Consider the following 19,783-nt stretch of genomic DNA (forward strand, 5'->3'; position numbering starts at 1 on the left):
TCAATTGGTTTAAAATCAATCCAAGTTTCTATCAGATCACCAGGTAAGATGAGATCCTTTTGACCACCAGGAGAAACGTGCTGCAGCTTCAGAAAGGATGCAGATATAAAAACCCAAATGTTCCAAATGAAGAAACATCTTCAGCAACTTGACAACACGTGCAGCTTTTAGAGAACATTCAGCAACTTGAGGAGACATGCTAAAAGCTGCAGATGTTTGCAGTGTTTCCTGCCGGCATCCTTCAGCCCACTCTCTACAACCCAGAGTTCCCACAGTGAGTATCCATAGGGAGGAAATAACCTCACCACCAGCACATCAACACGTCTCATTAAAGACCACGTTAGCCCGACAAAACCTCTGCTTCTTCAGGACCCAACACTCCGGATTAAAGCAATGCAACGACCCACCCAGAGCTCAATGACTGAACAAGGTGCCGCTAAAGGCCCTGACACACCAAGCAGTCACCAGAGAACTCGCCGATGCCGACTGTTGCGTCGCCGTGTTCTCCTGCGTCTTGGCCGTGTGTCACACTGGAACACACCGCAAAGACTTCAGCCGAGCACGTACGAACTGCGCATGCGTGAGTGGCATTAACTCTCCTTACCAGCAGGCGGCGGTAGTGTGTATTCGTCATTCAAAAGAGGCAACAACCGGAAGACAGAGAAGAAGAACAGACCGCGTGATCTAAACAAACAACAAATAGCGTGTGCGTTCCATTTTCACTCTCGTCCATCGAAAACATGTTTCGTGCGGTACTGGAGCTATCAGCCATTGGAGTGTTGCTCGTGGAAGACATTCTCAAGCAACCGTTTCGCTTCTCATGCACTGATTCGCTAGCTGAACAGCCAATCAGAGTGATTTCTTTGTCCGACTGCCTGTGGCCGACGCACATGTTGAATCGGCCGTGCGTCGGCCATGAAAGGCCAAATAAGGCGTGTCATGGCCGACGGTGCGAGACACACCAAATTGAGTTTGGGCGACAGGGCACGCTTCGTCGTCCGACTAACGAAAACGGCCGATTTCGGCATGTTGTGTCAAGGCCAGGTGTCATTGAGAGGTCGCCTCCCTACATTTGATTCTAGAGTGATTTGATGAATGAAAGGAGATCTCCTCCCGCTCGGACTCTTATTCTCTATTTATCTCCGTAAACTCTTTGAGATTAGATGAAGTCATTGATCAGAGTCACAGCATTATTGGACAAAGCTATTCATAGTCCTCACCTGGACTAGACATTAAACTGGTAAGACAACAAGGAACTAAACCAGTACTCTGTGTTTGTCAACAACAAAGCCTCGGCCGTCGCAGCACTTTGCGTATCTCTTTAATAACTTGAGGCTATCCTTTAGAGCAGGGGTCACCAACCTTTTTTAGGGTGAGGGCTACTTTCAAAAAATAAAACAAGTCTGGGGCTACTTTTACTCCTCTTTTTTTTGTTTTTTGCAGTGTATATATTTAGCACATTTTAACATTATGATATGCTTACCTTTAACCTTTGTGTGCTGTTTGGGTCTGTGGGACCCGTTTTCAGTGTTTACTAAAAGAACATGTATTCAATTTAATTATTTTAACCTGTTTTATTTGGGGTTGGACGGGCCTCACCTCCTCTAGGGGGGGTCCTCACCTCCTCTAGGGGGGGTCCTCACCTCTTCTAGGGGGGTCGGGGGGCATGCACCCCCGGGAAGATTATTTTTTAATGTTGAAGTGAAATGCATCAATCTGGAGCACTTTGAGCACAACATGAATTGATGGATACAGCTCTCAACACTCAGATGAAAGGGAGCTGTATACTTTTCAATAATCCAAACATCTTTAGAATATAATCACAATCAATAACAAATCATTTAAACTGGTTTATTCTTATCTTATGTTACCTAGTTAGCATTCTTTCTTTTTATTTATGCTTATTTTACTAATCACTCTCCTTTCAAACTGTTTTTTGTTTTTTTTACTGTCCTATAGTACACATTGGATTGATTTCTTACTTTATCTATATTAAATAGATAAAGTTATGCTCTCCCTAGCTCTCTCTCTCTCTCTCCCTCCCTAGCTCTCTCGCTCGCTCTCTCTCTCTCTGCCTCGCTCGCTCACAGAGGCTGTGTGCTCCTCCGTGGCGATGATGGCTTGCGTTAAAAAAATAAAATAAACATATTTGTAAAGTGGGGGGACACAAACGGGATTTCGAAAAGAGCGGGGGACATTTCCCCCCTGTCACAGGTGGAAATTACGCCATGCGTGTGTGTGCGTCAAGTGCAATAAATATATGCAAGTTGCAGCACACAGAGTAAAACTCTGCCCCTCATGTGTTGTATAGGCTGCATGATAGGCTGCTCAATGGGGCTGATGTGTTGTGTAGATTCTGCCAGAAGGGAAATCAGCGGGGAGGTGCCACATTGCTTTTCTTCCCGACTGCAACGCTGGTCCCGCAAATCAAGCAAGAACGTGATTGGTCGATATTCATTGTGGGGGTGGGGGGAGGAGGGGTGTTAGATAGATATAGAGTTTTAGTAAGTAGATAGAGTTCGCTATGATTTAGGTTTCGTTTATGCATAGGGTAGATTCTTTTAATTACATTTCCTTTTTTGTTTTGTGTATTTTATACATTTTGGATTTGCTTGGCGAGCTATTTTTAGAACATGCCCCGCGGGCGACTCACGTTGCCCCTGCGGGCGACTAAGTGCTCGCGGGCACCGTGTTGGCTACCCCTGCTTTAGAGTATCAGGGAGGTTTTGTGGTTGCTTGTTGCAGGAGTAGTGTCTTTAAGCTGTATGATATGAACCATTAAACACTGAGTGTGTGATGAGTGTGTGTGTGTGTGTGTGTGTGTGTGTGTGTGTGTGTGTGTGTGTGTGTGTGTGTGTGTGTGTGGTGTGTGTGTGTGTGTGTGTGTGTGTGTGTGTGTGTGTGTGTGTGTGTGTGTGTGTGTGTGCTCACCTGGACAGGGCACGGTGCAGGGCTCCTGCAGGACGATGTTGGGGTCTCCCTCCACTGAGGGCTCCAGGTCTGAACACAGCTCCTCCTCCACCAGGCTGCTGTCCTCCTGCCCCGAGCCGTCTGACACGAAGCACGAAACGTTCCTGAAGCGCAGGCCGTCTCCACACCGAGCGCCCTGAGGAGACAAAGATTCAAGATTCAAGATTCAAGGCTTTATTGTTATTTGTACATAGCTACAGTGTAGATATGTGATAGATGGATAGATGGGTCAAACCCAATTTCATGGCGGGCCACATCAGCATTATAGTTGCACTCAAAGGGCCGGTTGTAACTTTAAGACTATATAAATATATAACATATATAAAATAATGTATTATATTACATTATTGCCTCTGCATTGGATTATTATCAGATAGGGTAATAACTTCATAATTAACTACGTCTGAAAGCAGAAGTCTCGGGCAAATAATTGCAAATAATTGAAAGTCTCTTCAGTGAGTCTCACAAAATGAGATGCATTGTGGGACATGTAGTTAATGGACAAAGTGCTTCTGTAAAGCGGCATCAAACCGTATAATAAACGTATTATATTCTTGCAGAGCTCTTGCGGGCCACAGAAAGTGAAGTCACCCCTGATTCACTAAAACCTATAGAACACAGGATGAACTGATGTTGACGGGCTGACGGAGGACACTGACCTCTGACTTGCAGTCGGACCAGGCTTCGTAGCTCCAGCTGTAGCAAGGCTTCACCAGGCAGGGTTTCCACTGCTTCATCTGGGTGGGGCAGGGCCGTCCGTCTCCCTGGGGGGTCTGAGTCACGGTCCTCCTCCTCCACAGCTTCCCTGAACACAAGAGAGGGGAGAGAGGATGAATTATGTATTCAGAGAGAGGGACAGTTTCATCCCACAGGCCATAAGACTGCTAAACACCTGAGCTCTGTTCATTTCATTTCATTTGTATTTGTTCCATTCATGGTATGCACAACTTAATGTATAACAAAACATGTCTCTATAAACACACCGTACCTGTAAAGGAGCAGGGAGAAGAGAATAATCTGATATTATCTCAAAATATAATAAATAGAAATAGATGGTCTGTCCTTCATATGTTCTTATTCTCAGCCAATCACAACAGTATCGTAGGAAAATAAGAGAAACACAAAAACGTACAAAAAAATACTTAGTTCCTACTTGACAGTTAACGGAAAGAAACAAAACAACAATGACACCAAAACATCACATGTACAAGGAAAAGTGTGCATAATTGAATTTCATATTCTGTTCTTGTACATATCATATTCTATTTACATTTAATTTAATTGTATTATACATGTTGCATTGTTGGAGGAGCAGGTCAGAAGAATTTCATTGCCATTTCTACACTGTAGCTTATGAGCAGATGACGATAAAACCTTTGATGGTGGGTCAGAAATGTAAGGAAGAGAAAGAGAAACTGCATCAAGGTGACCTCTGGACCTCCAATCAGAGCTTCAAATGAGGACCAGCATGAATAAAGAGACAAATTAAAATAAATGTCTCTGAATTCTAAGATTTACAGAATTGGATTAGGGGCACACTGGAAATCACAAAATGAATCTCAAAATGTCACAATTCTATTTTTTGGCAACAAAAAAATATATATATTCAGATTTTATCTGTATCACAGAGTTTTGAAAAAAATCATATTTGAGATTTTTTTTCTGGAAACCTCAGAGTTATAAAAAAAAAACTTGAATCTTAGAATTTCTGACTTTTTTCTCGGAACTCAATTTTTTTTTAACTCTTGGTCAGATTTCCATTTCACACATGTGGCCCTAATCCTCTTCCTTGAAACACGTAAACAGTAAGCTTATCCAAATATCACAATATTAATATCTTACTTTTGGAAAACCTCAATAGCAAATGTTCTAAAAGGATAATGGAACATTAACACGTTGTTCCATTAAGTGAAGAAATGGCTACATATTGTGTGTTAAACCAGATGGTAATGGTTTATGACTTTGGTCCCATTTCTACATTTGGGTGAATGTCCTCTCCTTATTTTCCAGGGAATACAGCCTTTTCATTATTCAATAATTCATCACGATGGTGCAATTCTGGGACTTCATCATCCTCCCTGAAGCCATTTTTTGGATATCCAGACTCCTTTGTTGTGCTAAAATGAAACTCGGGACTGTGTGAGGTTGGGGGATACGAGAGAGTGAGTGTGTGCGTGTATGTGTGTGTGTGTGTGTGTGTGTGTGTGTGTGTGTGTGTGTGTGTGTGTGTGTGTGTGTGTGTGTTAGGAGCGCCCTTTAACTAAATTCACTCTGCATTTTAACAGAGTGCCCGAGGGGAGGATGTGAGAAAACTCTCAATTAGCGGCCGTCTCAGAGGGATTGCATGTGGTTTTTATTTCACCGTACCTCCTTAAACCCATACATGCAGCAATACATCTTTAAACTGCAATATAGAAAAGCTCTGAATATTGAAGAAATTTGTATTTAAAGGTACATTTTGTAAGAAGAATACAAATATAAAAAAATATGTATTTGTATTCTTCTGAATAAATGTAAAAAAAAAACTCCAATATTTTTTCCTTTTTTCAAATTCATGCAGGATTTATTCATATCTGTATATATCTATATATTAATTTAATATTCCATTCCCTACACACTCTTAATGTAAATAATATCCTGCTTTATATTGTGTCTAAAGCCTTCAATTGTGTTTTATTGTCAGAGTTTATAGATTTTGTATCTTCACGGTCTACTGTATATTTTCTACTTGTAACGCTGCTTTAATTCTACTTTGAGATGTTTAAATTCTAGTATTGTTTATTTCTACTCTTCAATTTCTAGTTATGTGCAATGCCTTGTTTGTTATGCTGCTGCAACGCAAACATTTCCAAATAAAGTACCTCTTATCTTGGCACAATTTGACCTAAAGTAGCAACAATTATGCTTTTAACTTGAGTTTGTTAAACTCAAAAATATATCAATTTATTCCCAAAAAAACAAATTCACTTGATTTCCTCGTGGATTCATCTTCTTATTATAGACACATGCATTTCTAAACATTTGGTCTACCTATGCTGTAAAATGTATTATCTTTTCAATTTACACACGGCATCTATTGCACGTCTGTCCGTCCTGGGAGAGGGATCCCTCCTCTGTTGCTCTCCCTGAGGTTTCTCCCATGTTCCCTTTAAACTGAGGGGTTTTCTCTGGAAGTGTTTCCTTGTACGATGTGAGGGTCTAAGGACAGAGGGTGTCGTATTGTCATACTGATATTCTGTACAAACTGTGAAGTCCACTGAGACAAATGTAACATTTGTGATATTGGGCTATATAAATAAACATTGATTGATTGATTGATTTCAATTCAGTAGATCTGGTCTTGCACAGTCAACCTGCCTTCTTCAGAAATGGAAACTACTTAATGCCTTTAAGAAAAAGTTCAACACGTGAACGTTCTGGTTTTTGTAGAAATATATATAAAATTGTTGTTTTATTTTCTTCTGCAGCACTATAGAAATGATATTGCCACCTTCTTGGGGGTCCCGACACGTAGGAGATCTTTACCACAAGCTGCAAACGTTTGTTAAGTTAACAAAGTTATTATGCCGAATAAAAACTAAAGTGAATTTGAATCCCAGATGTCAGATCCCTCTCCAGTGTCTTTGTACAGAAGATGCTCTCTCCTCCATCACGATGCTCCAGCGTTTCCCTGCAGGCGGCCATGCCAGTGTTTGGGGTTGAGCGAGGGGTGGCAGTGATGCATGCTGGGTGAAATGCGTAGCGTGCCAGCTGTCACTATCAGTGTTTGGCTGCAGAACACACACTGCTGTGATAATCTATGCACACAGAGTGTAGAACATCTCTGTGCTGTTGCAGGTACCTTCACTTTAAATCCAGCTCATTGATATTCCTGGCTGAGGATCAGGAATCAAACTCTTCATGGGAAGGAGAAGATAAAAGAAACACAGGAAGCAGAGCGGGAAGGACTTCCTGCTGTTCCTGGGAAAGAAAGCCTGGTCTCTGCATGGCTAGGTTAAGAAAAAATTAAGTATATCTAATTATATATCTATGATAACGTGCAGTTACGTATCTGCCACTACTAAATACTGTTAATATTTACTCAATGTATAACAATTATTAACAAACTCTGTAAACACACCGTACCTAAAAAGGAGCAGGGAGAAGAAGATAATCTTATATTCCCTGCCCCCTTTCTCCAAAAAACTATAGATGGTCTGTCCTTCATATTTTCTTATTCACAGCCAATCATTAAAGTATCGTAGGAAAATAAGAGAAACACAAAAACGTACAAAAAGACTTAGTTTCCCACTAGACCAGAGGTGTTAAAACTCAAGGCCCACGACTTCATTCTATGTTCCTGGGAAAGAAAGCCTGGCCGCCCGGGGACAGATTAAGGTTACCTCGGTATCTAAAGCCGGTGTTGGTTTCATATCTGCTGTGTTCATGGACTGAGGATCTTCTCAAGGACTGCTGGAGAGCAGAGTGCTCCCCGAGCCCCTGAGCAAACACTCCTAATGCAGCGCCAATCAATGCCCTGATCCTCTGGAGTCACACGCTCCGACATTATTATCCTCACTCGGTAACATCATCGTCTCTCACAGCGCTTCTGGCTTCCAGAGTTAATGCATTATGGGAACATTTTAAAGGACATTCCACTGGTGTTTCTGTAGAAAGATCCAATAACACTCAACCAGTTCAAACCGAGCGATGTCAAGTCTGAGGAAACAATCCTCTCCATGTCACCGGGGTTTTCCGATCTCAGTTTGAGACAAAAACATATTATAGTAACAGTAAGATCATCGTCTCTCACAGCGGTTCTGGTTTCCAACATTAATGCAGCCTGATTACTCACGGCTCTGAGAGGCAGCCATGTTGGAGCTTTATTGAAGTGTAATCCAATAATATCAATACCTACATTAAGAGACGTTAAAATGGCATCATTTACCTGGTTTCTCTGACTCATAGGAAGCTCCCCCGTGATAAACCATTTACAGCGATGTATGAAATGAGTGTTTGTGATGTAATGCAGTAAAACGTTATGGCTCCTTCAGTTTTTATGGATACAGCTAATGTGAAAAAGACGCTTAAAAAAGCCAATAAAATCTGACATTTACGAGATCTCCTCCTCTTCAGTCAAACGGTAAACATGTTTTCTAACCTGGGATGTTTTATTTTGAACATTTAAAGAGAACGAAGTATGGAGAAATCATGGCTAGGTTTAGTCAAATTAAAGTATTTCTAATTCTGTATGGTTTCCAGATGTTTGAAATCTGCTTTTCAGCCAATATGGAGAAGAAGCTCATTTTGAACTCCTCCACACCGACTGGGTAAACCACATGGAGCATATCACGTGGACCACTAAATGGATTTGTGGTAATATATAGATTTAGTTTTCCACTATAGTATTTCCTTTCCGAACCCCAAATAGCTCACAGTAACTTGATCCGTCTCATGTCCTGATTACTGGCAAAGAGTTAATGCGTTATGGGAACATCTTAAAGGCGATTCCACTGGTTTTACTGGAGAGAGATCGAATAACACTCAGCCAGTTCAAACTGAGCAAAGATGAGGAAATAATCCTCTGGATGTCACCAGGGTTTTTCTATCTCAGTTTGAGCCTGAAGACATATTATATGTCTCAGCGAGGCAGGCTCTTATAATGGGAACGTATCACTGGCATCCCTCAGGGCTCCTTTCTGGGCCCCTTTTCTCTTTTTTCTGAACACCAAAACACTTTGTAATTCAGTCACTTCTTCTACCAAAGCTATCAGAATCAGAAACAGGTGTTCTACCAGGTTGGTTAAAACATACGAGGAATTTGACTTTGTAAGTTAAGGTCTGTACTAGTTCAGTTCATCCAAGTGGACGTTTGTACCAAATGTGAAATAATTTCCGAAAGGGGTTCCTTGGATATCCGTTCATGAGAATGGGCAACTGGAAAACAATCAAATATGAGCCAAAACTGTGGACTTAATCCATCGCAAATGAAACAGTCCATGGTAGTTATGAACACAGGAATAAAAATGAAACCATAATTTCCAGGAGATAAGACGCAGTGATTTATATATGTTTAAAACTAAATCTATATGGCCTGCTCTCCCATGATATTATACAGATGTTGGTTCCTAAAGTTAGAACAGAACGGGAAAACACGCTTTTAAATATGCTACCCTTCTGCCTGGAGTAATGTACTGAAGGAGCTGAAACTGTCAGATTGTATCACTATAAAACACAAACACTCTTGGTCGATGTGATGGCTTTTATATCCCCTAATTGAAGTCGTTTTAAAATTGTGCCATTTCTATGTTTTACAACAGCTGTATTGTCTGCGTTTTATTTGTTGTAACATTGTTGATGCCGCCCTCTTGACCAGGTCGCTCTTGAATAAGACATTTTAATCTCAATGAGACTTTTAACCAGGTTAAATAGAAAGGACATGAACAACATGAAACACAGGGCTGCACACACTTGTAACTAAATCCATTATTCTAAAAAGACTTGGTCATTCAGTCTCTTCTTCTACCACATCTATGTAAGTTAAGGTCAGTACTAGTTCAGTTCATCCAAGTGGACGTTTGTACCAAATTTGAAGGAATTCCCTAAAGGCGTTGATTTGTTCCAGGACATGAACAGGCGCTAGGTCGCTTTGGATTCAATCATCATTACTTTCCAACAGAGAAACGCACTTGCAGCTAAATCCAATATTCTACACACGAAAAACATGACAAAACCAAACCAGAGGGTCATTGGATGTAATGGAAACACACTCGTACCTGCCAGTCCACAGGTGTGTGTGCACTCCGACCACATCGACCAATCAGAGAGCTGACAGTTGACGGGACATTCGACCACACAGGAAGCGTTCATCTGCCACTTCCTGTCCAGGCCCAGCTGCAGGAGGAGAGGTGGTGTTATTTACTCTGTGTGTGCGTGCAAACTGTACGTCAGGGGCGTCCAAATGCGGCCTGTTCTAATTGGCCCTCATCAAATTGTTAAAGTATAAAGGTATATTGCCCCCACCTGAAACTTGTGCTTGTTTTATATTGTACTTCTTAAATATATATGTGAGCCTATATTACACTGTAGTTTCCATGTGTTAATAAGCCCACTAATCAAAGACATTCAGTCGATTAGAGCTGAGAACATGTGTTTCCATGACAAGCTTTAAACAGACCCTTCATATTTCCCCTTATTATAATCAATCTGCTTTAAGGGATGAGCTGCAACAGGAGAACTGAAACCCTCTGGAGAGCTGGGATGTTTCTTAAATCCTATTCAAGTAGAAAGCATAATTGAAATACATTTGATTGATTTTGCTGAATTATAACTGAACTTCTGAGGCTAAATACCTCTAGTGAGCGGCCCAGCCCTTTGTATGTTTTACTGTATGTGGCCCTCAATGAAAAAGGTTTGGACACCCCTGCTGTACGTGAACTGTAACAGGAAGAGCCTCAGGACTCACCTCCTTACAGAACTTCAGGTCCACAGACTTCCCGTCGCTGCGAACACAATCCAGCATCCGGGTTTTAATCCCGTTTCCACAGACCGCTCGCTCACTGAGCTGACAGGTACTCCAATCTGCAGAGAGACGCTCAATGAGACTCGTGCAGAAACAATAAAATGTAACATCGTTGTACTGTACAAATCTGCAGACAGACGCTCAATTACACACAAACAATAACACGTCTCTAAAGCAAACGCTAGCGAGATAGCTAACAATCGCTAGTTAGCTTGTTAGATGCGTAGCAAAGGTAAGCTAGCTAACTACATCATAGAAATCAAATGTAAGATAGCTTGATTTAGAGACAGATAGCTAACGTGTCTTCATAGCTCCTCATAGCAGAGCACCTACACCACAAGACTCGACAGAGGTATTAAACATGTCCTCATGAGATGTTACTGTCATGTCCTCCTGCAGTCAGTGTGCAGTGCAGAGTATCTTTACATACATAGGAATAAAGAGTGAGATAAGAACAGTATAAGCAATAAGGTGTATAGTACAGTATTGGGAAAGGTGTATTTTACAGTAGAAATGTGATGTTCAAACTAAAGATCACACAGTCAGGTCAGTACCGGGAGAATAAACACACCGTGAATCAGATATATAAAGTTTAAACTGTGGTATAAATATGATAGTGTTACCGGTGATGTTGTATGAGTAGTGGAAGCAGTTGGTGTTGAGTTTGCAGATCTCCGTCTCCTCAGATGGAGGACACGTCTTCCCGTCTCCAGGCTGACGGAGGGGGGGCGCCGTCCTCTCTCTGGAGCTGTTCCCCCCACAGGGCTGACGGGAAGAGAGGATATTAGTGAGCAGAACCTTAAGATCTCTTCAGCTAAGGTTAACCACAGACCTTATGTTAGTATTCATGCAGTCTATGAAAAGAGTCTTGTGAGCACACTGACTTCACACCACTCAACAGGACTAAACCCTGATCAGGATCTGATTGCAATCACATCAAATTCAACTGTGTTGTCGTGTGCTGTTGTGTGACACAGTGTGCGACAACATGATCTGTCCCCAACTGACAATTTTTGCCCATTTATGCTTAAACATTTATCTCAATTTGTATTATTATAAACAGTCCATAGCTCGGGATAGCATGTGTTTTAAATATGCATAAAGATAACAACCTCCACAGGATTGCTGGCTAAAGGACCGCAACTCTGAATAGTTATCACTGCAATAAACTTTAAAATTTAATTTCATCTTACTTTACAATATTTAATTTTACATTCTGTTCTTGTATCATATGACATTGTGTTTCCTGACTGTTCTCATCTGTCCTCTCACTGCACACAGAACACAGAGCCCTAACAGAGGGATTTGATGTGTTTCATATATATAAGTATATAAGTACCAGGGGACAGGGGGTCCAGATCCCCCAGTCTGAGAGCACACAGTCCTCGGGGCAGGGCAGTCGGCTGTTTCTGGCTCCGAGGGGCATCTCCTCCGGGTCGCAGAGGTAATCCTCCACCTGCTCCGAGGGCCCGTCGATGGTGTTCAGCATGCACCTGCACACACAGGGGGGATTAATGATCAGAATGATAACAAAGTATAAAATAAATAAATAATAGTTATATTGATAATAATAATAATGATGTAAAAACAATTAAAAATACAATCAAATAACAATAATAATAACAATAAGGATAATAATACAAAAATAATATTAATAACAACTATCATTAAAACAATTATAGTATAAATTAAAAAGTGTATTAAAAAAACATAAAAACAAGACGAATAGTAATAACTTTGAGAAAGCCCCAGTGTGTTTCTTTATTATCCGTGTTTCTTCCGGGTCTCTCTTACCTGACTTTGCGGGTCTGCACCCCCTCCCCACAGTTCTCCTTCAGGTCCACGTTGCTGACCTTCCAGACGCTCCACGGCTCAGACATCCAGACGTACTGACCGCAGTCACTGAGGCACGGCACCACCTCGTACACCTGGAGCACGGGAAGATAAACAGAAATACATGAAGAAACCACAGAAACAAACTCAGAAAAATCACGTAAAAAATACTTTAAAACTCAAAAACAAGTATTGAAAAACTCGCAAAAAATATAAAAAACACATAAAAAGACCTGAAGAAACCACATAAAAAAACACACAACAATCAAGTAATAAATACCCAAAAAAACACAACTATATAAAAGAAACACACAAAAATCACTTAAAAAATACACAAAAACACACATGAAGAAAGCACATAAAAAACCAAGCAGAAATAAGTTAAAAAAAGGCACAAAAATACATAAAAGACACGAAAACAAATAGTGATACATAATCAGCAGGGTTCTTACCTGAGCCTGTGGATAGAATCCATTCATGAAAGAAGAGAAATAAAGAAAATGAAAATAATTAAATGAGATTATTATATTCAGGGCTTCAACAGAAGTATATATTAAGTAATATATTAACATTAATACGCTCCTATTTATCATAATATAGAATTTTTTACATATGTATTGTAAATATCTAATGTGCACATTTTTACTTCTCTCTGTTTATTTACATATTTTTCTTTTAATATATTTCCTTCTAAAAATGGTGCAACTTTTAACAAAATCCAATAAGACCGGGACAAATAATAAGACACATCCACCCTTTTAAGCATTTAAGCATTTAACCCCACCCCCCCCCCCTCTTTACCTGGTTGACGTGGTCCAGTTTGGGGCAGGGTCTCCCCCCGTTGTACGGCTTCTCTCGGAGCCACTTGGACCGGACCTTCACTCCGCTGCCGCACGACTTACTGCAGCGAGACCAGTTGGACCATTCGCTCAGTTTGCAGTCTGAGGGACACGGGATGATGCACGCCTCCTCGATGTAGCCTGCAGACATAACAACACATTCACAATCATCATCATCATCATCATCATCATCATCATCATCATCATCATCATCATCATCATCATCATCATCATCATCATCATCATCATCATCATCATCATCATCGTGCTATCTAAGACGAGAAGAGAGACTCTACAGACTTCCAGCATCTCTGGATGTCTGTGCTTATTCTGAAATACCAGAGTCCCTCAACAGGAAGAGGTTAGCTTTCCTCGAAGGCGTCCATAAGATCTGAAATGAGTTCATATTTGGTGTGGAAACAGAGGCCATCAAATCTAGAGTTATCGACCATATATCTGCTGTAATGTTGGGGGATTCCCAGACCCAATGACGTCACGGACTCACAGGAAGTTGTAGTTCCACCGTTTAGCCACTACGGAAATGAGCTTCTATATAGCTGAATACGATACGCATGTATTTTGGCCTCACCGTGGCTGTTGCAGCGCGACGTCTCCACGATGCGGTTGTCCTGGTCGTAGCACACCATGGCCTGGAACCTGTACCCCTGCCCACACTCCTTGATGTCTCCCTGCACCTTCATGCCCAGAGAGCCCTCCAGCCGCCCCCCGTCCGGCAGCACACAGTCAGACCAGTTGCCCACCGGCTGGGCGTTGTACTTGTTGCAGGGGCAGTACTGCGTCTCGCTGAGAGGGAACACCTGGTTGTTCTTACACTGGTCGCGCTTCTTACTCTTACCTGCAGAGAACGATGGAGAACGTTTAAGAGATTTAAAACTAAATTGTTCTGCAAAATCCCCCCCTACATTATCCCCCCTGCACTAAACCTGGCTGTCACTATATTGTTTTACACACTGTACCCATCCTGTTACATTCATATTCATACAGTTATATCTCTCTATTCGTATGCATACTTAAATGTTTATACACAATACTATACCTGCTGTTTATACATCTGATTTATTTTAAGTTTTATCTTGTTTTGTAATGTCTTATATGCTAGTTTTTGTCTTATCTGTTAGTTTCTATGTGTAGTTTTTGGGATATGTAGTTGTGGAGAGCTGAACGTCAGTAATCACTGTGCAGTGCTGCTGCCTGTCTTACTGTATACATGACGATAAGATATCTTGTAACATTGAGGCAGATTGGTGTAAAAACATGTGTACAGTCATATTTTAAAGTCCTCTTTCCGCTCTTTCTCTCCAGAGGATCCCAGCGAGATGTCACTCACCGACCAGCGTCCTCTTGCGGGTCCGGACCCCCACACAGTCCACGCTGCAGGAGGAGAACTTGGACCAGAGGCTGAGCTGACAGGTTTCCTCACAGGGAAGCTGGCAGAGCTGAGTGAGGGGCGGCATGGAGCTGGAGAACTGAAGACACGCCTCCACATCCGCCTGGCCGCCGTCCTGCTTCCTGCACGACACCGCTGCAGAAACACAGATTCACCAGGGGTTAGAGGAGGAGGAGATGCAGAGTAAAGCTGCAGGAGGAGTCCTAAACACTTCAATATCCTCACTTCCTGTCCCCTGGCCTGGAAGGCAATGTGTTAGGATGATTATCAACCAATCGTCTGTCAGCTACAAGAGCAAAGCTTGTGTTGCCTCTCCTGTAGCGTGTTCTATAGGTGTTAGTGCATGTACATGGTCTGCAAAGACTCAAATCCCTAATCCCCTACATCTATCTAAGCAACTTCAGATGCAATGCAGCTTTAGTATTATGAATCCTTAAGTAGATGTGATTGAAGCACTACTTAATATGCCCTTAGTAAAACTGTCTCTTAGTATGTTTACAATAAAAACACTTGAATATCTAGTCATTGTTCCACCTCTTCTCTTAAACCCACAGCATGTACTACACACACACACACACACGCACACACGCACCACACACACACACACACACACACACACACACACACACACACACACACACACACACACACACACACCACACACACACACACACACACACACACACACACACACACACACACACAGTGAAGGCAGTAAAAGGCTGTCTCCTCGTGCGTCTGTATTGAGTGGAGGTGAAGAGGTTCAGAGGTGGAGTGTGTGCAGCTCAGAGGATTGTGTTCCAGGTAATGGAGCTTAATGACAGGAGACTCCTCAGCTGGAGCAGCAGATCCTCCAGTCAGATGTAATGGTTTCTGTCTGAGCATGCACGGATAACACGTCCACTGACGGCTTCAATACACACACTTCTATAAGTAGCTTAAAGGAACAGTGCATGTCTTATTCTGCAGGGAATAATAGTACGTTTATTTATACCGAGCTGTAGGGAAGTCAACACCCTAAATGTTATAACAGCCATTGTGTAAAAACAAGATGTCCTTTTCCCCCGACGGCTTTGAAGACAATGATTTTATAAAAGCAAGAATGAGACAAAGCTGCTCTTTTTACCAATAATTACTGCATGTCTTATGTCATAATATTTTATTAATGCCAGCGTAAATGTCCCCGCTGTGGGACTGATAAAGGAATTCTGATTCTGAATCGTACGGTGGCTAACAGGTGCCAACGCACTACAACGAACCAAACCTCTGACATTAGAAGAAACGTGCTGCAGCTTCAGAAAGGATGCAGATATAAAAACCCAAATGTTCCACATGAAGAAACATCTTCAGCAACAACACGTGCAGCATTTAGAGAACATTCAGCAACTTGAGGAGACATGGCAGCGTTTACTAAAAGCTGCAGAAACCAAACGCTGCAAATACAAAACGCTGCAGGTGTGTGTCCGTGTGTGTCCGTGTGTGTCCGTGTGTGTCCGTGTGTGTCCGTGTGTGTCCGTGTGTGTCCGTGTGTGTCCGTGTGTTTTCACGTCCTCACCTCTGATCTGTAGACCCGGTCCACATGTCTCCAGAGCCCCGACGCTGTCCTGCCGTACGGACCAGGGCACCAGCTGACAGCGCCGCCACTTGTGGATTTTCCATCTGTAGAAGTAGAGTTGAACTGCAGTCACACTAAATACAAAGCTTGAGGTATTCTAGCTACTATTTCAAAATGTAGAGCAGACATAAGTGTGTGAAATATATGTTCTGCAAATGGCTGTATCCTTTGTATACATATTAATTTAGGATTTAATTTAGCATGCCTGCAGAATCTGTGCATAATGTCAGTGCATAATGTGTGTATTTCTTTCTGCTGGACAGTACCTGTATCCCTGACACACTGACGGAGCCTCACACTCCCTCTCCTGGTTCAGGACTTCGGGACAGTCCTGCCCCCCGTTGGCTGGAGTCTGGATCACAATACGCTTCCTGAACTGCTTCTTCTTGGTGTTTCCACCTGAGCAAAGACACAGAAAACACACATTTATACCAGTCCAATTAGGTATCTAGTTCAAGCTGAGTGTTGATAAGAAACTGGCTACTGGGGATACATGTGAAATCCAAAATGCAGCAGAGAAACACAACTAGATCACGACTCTCCCCACATCAGTATCAGTTCTCTTTAGCCGTGTATCTACATATGGTTGAAACACCTTGTAAAGTCATGCAGCATTAGCCACCAGCAGGTGTGTTTGTACTGCAGCCATTAGTGGAGAGACAGAGACACAGAAAACATCCAGACATGGTCAAAATACACAAGATCTTACACTATCAGAAGTGTTTGTCTATAGCCGTTTATTGCTAAGCTATCACTAACAACTTGTGCTGCAGGAAGATGTGTTTGGTGTCCATGCAGTTGTATTTCACTGAGTTATGAAGACGTGAACAATGCTGTCTGTTCAGAAGTGAGAAGACAGACATACTGACTCTGTGTACAGATACAAGAGAAAGGAGTGAGTAAAGGATGTGTGCAGCAAAGCCTCGGGGGATGTGTATAGGGTAAATACAGCAAAGCTCAGGGGAATAAGAGCCAGAATGATGTGACCCTCTGATCCCCCTGATCCGATCACCAATGCACTAACCCACTGCGCCACACGCCTCCCTGTTCAACCCCAACGTCTCTGCCAACATCATATCATCATTCTCTATCTCTTTATTAAATAACCCCTTAGATATCTTTAGGTAAAAAGGATCTTCCATCTTTGAGTGATGATGCTCACCCCCTCCACTTGGCAACTCCCTAAATATTCCTTTTCTAAAAATGCTGCATTTCCATAATTCAAACAGATTTCTGGTATCCTGCCTCAGAGTTCCTGATTCTTTCATTATGTCTCTGCTGGCTCATTAGGCGAGAAGCACAGTCTCTGTGTGTGTGTGTGTGTGTGTGTGTGTGTGTGTGTGTGTGTGTGTGTGTGTGTGTGTGTGTGTGTGTGTGTGTGTGTGTGTGTGTGTGTGTGTGGTGTGTGTGTGTGTGTGTGTGTGTGTGTGTGTGTGTGTGTGTGTGTGTGTGTGTGTGTGCGTGCGTGCGTGCGTGCGTGCGTGCGTGCGTGCGTGTGGGTGTGTGTGTGTGTGTGTGTGTGTGTGTGTGACTGTGTGTGTGTGTGTGTGTGTGTGTGTGTGGGGGGGGGGGGGTGCGTGTGTGGGGGTGCGTGTGTGTCTCTCTGTGTGTGTGTGTGTGTGTGTGTATCTGTTTGTGTGTATCTGTGTGTGTGGGTGTGTGTGTGTGTGTGTATCTGTGTGTGTGGTGTGTGTGTGTGTGTGTGTGTGTGTGTGTGTGTGTGTGTGTGTGTGTGTGTGTGTGGGTGTGTGTGTGTGTGTGTGTGTGTGTGTGTGAACTGACGCCAACAAAGAGCCGCAGCTACCAGAGGTGTAAAGTAACTAAGTAGATTTGGCTAAGTACATTTTTGAGGTATTTGTACTTTACTTGAGTATTTCCATGTTCTGCTACTCTTAACTTCTACTCCACTACAGTTCAGAGGTACTTACTACATGTATTTAATACCTTTAGTTATCAGAGTACCTCTACTTTTACTCAAGTACCAGATCTGAGTACTTCTCCCCCTCTGGAGCCACTCACCTGTCCGACAGGTGGCAGGGCAGGCGCTCCAGTCGCTGTACGGCGTCACGATGCAGTCTCTCCTGCAGGGCAGCAGGCAGGGTCTCACGGTGTCGGGGCGCAGACTCTCCGGACACCTGGAACACATCATCACATGGTCAGATAAAAGCACCGTAAAGATCTAATGAAGGTGATGGTCGTGGAATAATAATGATAATAATACATGGGATTTTTATAGCTCTTTTCCTAATGCTCAAAGACGCTTAACTTGTGGTTAAACAGTATATACAAAGTATACTGTATATCACACTAAAATCATGTCTTTAACCCTTATGTTTTATGATTGAACCTAAGAGAGGTCTTGTTGTTGTATACTGTAAGTGTTTGAGAACATTCCTAATGTGTTTCAGTTGTAGCTCTTTACTTGCAACTCATTGCATTCGAAAGGAACCAAAGACTTTGAGTCGAGACTATCCTCCTAAAAATACAGGAAAAATCAAATGTATGACATAACATTACCTAATACCCCCCAAAAAACGTTAAGCTGCCCCTCGTGGCAATATGAATGACTGTTACTGTCCAAAACAAAACAATAACAAATGTCTTTTCTTTTGGATTGTTCATTTGTGTCGTTTTTTATTAATTAACAGAAAAAGAAAAGAAGGAAGGGAAATAATAAAGCTGATGGATGGATAACTAGAGCCTGTGACATTAATATAGATGTGTACAATTATGATTTAGCATATGTAGAAAATAACAATTGACCCATTAGTCCCATGTACCTTGACACCATGTTTCAGAATTACAGCTTTTCCATTTTGCAACAAAAGGCCCAAATATTCTTACTTCAGAATTGTTGTGGATTGATTGCATCTCAATGATGCCTCTATACAAATGATCACTTTCAGAAAATGCCTTAATTGGTAAAAGTCTGCAGTGCCTGGCTGAACTGAAACTGAACGCTCATCTCAAATCATGAATTCCATCCCTATAGAAAAGCAGGAGTGCCTTTTTTTGTGTGGAGCCATCCGGGAAATGAGCTTTGCTCAGAATTCCCATGGCAGACCACCAATTAAATGTTTCTCTGGAAAGGAAGCTCTTCAGCAAACAGAGACGCATGGTGTATGCACACATTTTACACAGTTTCAATTACATTTGAACCACACAGCTAATTAATACCCTTGCACATATTCTATTTTGGGTTATTTTTGCTAATGCATTAGAAAGATTTGATGCTGTTTCTGGTGGCTCCGTTGATGTGGAAGTGAGCCCTAAGGCTGCTGGCCTCACTCAGCATGTTACAGTGGGTTTAGGAGTAAAAAGTGAGATACATTTCCATACACAGCACGGGCGCTGGGTGTGGGGGGGGGCGTCTGCGTTGCACTGTTAGAATAATGCTGCCGTTCAGTTGAATAAATAAATAGATAATTCATGTTCCCAGCAGATGCCTCCAGGGGGTAAACAGACCCAGATGCTTAAAACAGCTCATCAGCTCACACCTCCACCAGACACCAGAAACAAACCGACTCCACGGGCAAACAGTCTGCCACCAAAACAAAGGGAATCTCTGACTAAAGGAAGCATTAGCACTGAAGCTAATGATGTCACCACCTGAGGAG

The 19,783-nt window shown here is 42.2% G+C and overlaps 2 protein-coding genes across 2 annotated transcripts in view; one reads left to right on the plus strand and one right to left on the minus strand.

The window, feature by feature from the left end:
- The window catches only part of LOC117474106 (major histocompatibility complex class I-related gene protein-like), a gene marked incomplete at its 5' end in the record, with an annotated part of 183,941 nt that overhangs the window by 26,213 nt on the left and 137,945 nt on the right, over positions 1-19,783 (plus strand).
- The window catches only part of LOC117474100 (thrombospondin type-1 domain-containing protein 7A-like), a 119,083-nt gene that overhangs the window by 14,443 nt on the left and 84,857 nt on the right, over positions 1-19,783 (minus strand). Inside the window, 14 exon segments of the mRNA XM_034120132.1 lie at positions 2,932-3,106; positions 3,630-3,775; positions 9,726-9,843; positions 10,415-10,530; positions 11,095-11,236; positions 11,811-11,964; positions 12,266-12,399; positions 12,757-12,762; positions 13,106-13,284; positions 13,733-13,999; positions 14,492-14,686; positions 16,107-16,210; positions 16,433-16,565; positions 18,186-18,301. Of these exon segments, the coding sequence (XP_033976023.1) occupies positions 2,932-3,106; positions 3,630-3,775; positions 9,726-9,843; positions 10,415-10,530; positions 11,095-11,236; positions 11,811-11,964; positions 12,266-12,399; positions 12,757-12,762; positions 13,106-13,284; positions 13,733-13,999; positions 14,492-14,686; positions 16,107-16,210; positions 16,433-16,565; positions 18,186-18,301 (1,985 nt within the window).

Source organism: Trematomus bernacchii, unplaced genomic scaffold, assembly GCF_902827165.1.
Source record: "Trematomus bernacchii unplaced genomic scaffold, fTreBer1.1, whole genome shotgun sequence".
NCBI lineage: Eukaryota > Metazoa > Chordata > Actinopteri > Perciformes > Nototheniidae > Trematomus > Trematomus bernacchii.